Consider the following 620-nt stretch of genomic DNA (forward strand, 5'->3'; position numbering starts at 1 on the left):
CCGCCGCCCCGCCCCCCGTCCGAGGGGGCTCTGGGGGACGGGGTACCCGGGGAGTCAGGAGCACCCGGTTACCTGTTGATCTTATGCGCGAAGGCGCGGCGTTCGGAGGCCGCCATGGGGGCGCCAGGGCGCGGAAGGGCGCCGTCCGTCCGTCTGAGCGTCCGAGCGTCCCTCCGCAGGTCCGCGCTCGCCGCGGCCCCAGCTGCTGCACAGCTCCCTGCAGCTGCCTGCCTGCTTGCCTGCCTACGGGCCAGCCAGGGCTGGACGGGGCGGGACGGGGCGGGCCAGGGGCGGGGTCCTTCCGGGTGCTGGAGGCCGGCTCCGTGCTGCCCCCTGCAGACTCGCGCCCCAGCCCCGAAGCCCCCCAGCCCCGCCTCTCGGGAATGTCGAGTTTGGCCAGCTGCTGCTCCAGTCCATGCATTCTATAGGGGAGGAAACTGAGGCCCGGGGTGGGTGGTGTGGGGAAGTGACTAAAAGTCACACATTTAGCCTTGGATGAACTAAGGTTGAGATCCCGGTATCCCGACCCCCGTTCTAATGGTATTTCCAGCGCACCATCCGTCCATCCATCCATCCATTCCTTCATCCATCCATTCTCCAATAATAAATGTTTGCTATTT

The 620-nt window shown here is 66.5% G+C and overlaps 1 protein-coding gene across 1 annotated transcript in view; it reads right to left on the reverse strand.

Moving 5' to 3' along the window:
- The window catches only part of DOCK6 (dedicator of cytokinesis 6), a 65,357-nt gene extending 65,232 nt beyond the window's left edge, over nucleotides 1-125 (reverse strand). The window contains 1 exon segment of the mRNA XM_044684992.1: nucleotides 73-125. Within this exon segment, the coding sequence (XP_044540927.1) occupies nucleotides 73-116 (44 nt within the window). The 5' untranslated portion in view covers nucleotides 117-125.
- Nucleotides 126-620: the final 495 nt, after the last annotated feature.

The sequence above is a fragment of the Gracilinanus agilis genome, chromosome 1 (assembly GCF_016433145.1).
Source record: "Gracilinanus agilis isolate LMUSP501 chromosome 1, AgileGrace, whole genome shotgun sequence".
In the NCBI taxonomy this organism is placed as follows: domain Eukaryota; kingdom Metazoa; phylum Chordata; class Mammalia; order Didelphimorphia; family Didelphidae; genus Gracilinanus; species Gracilinanus agilis.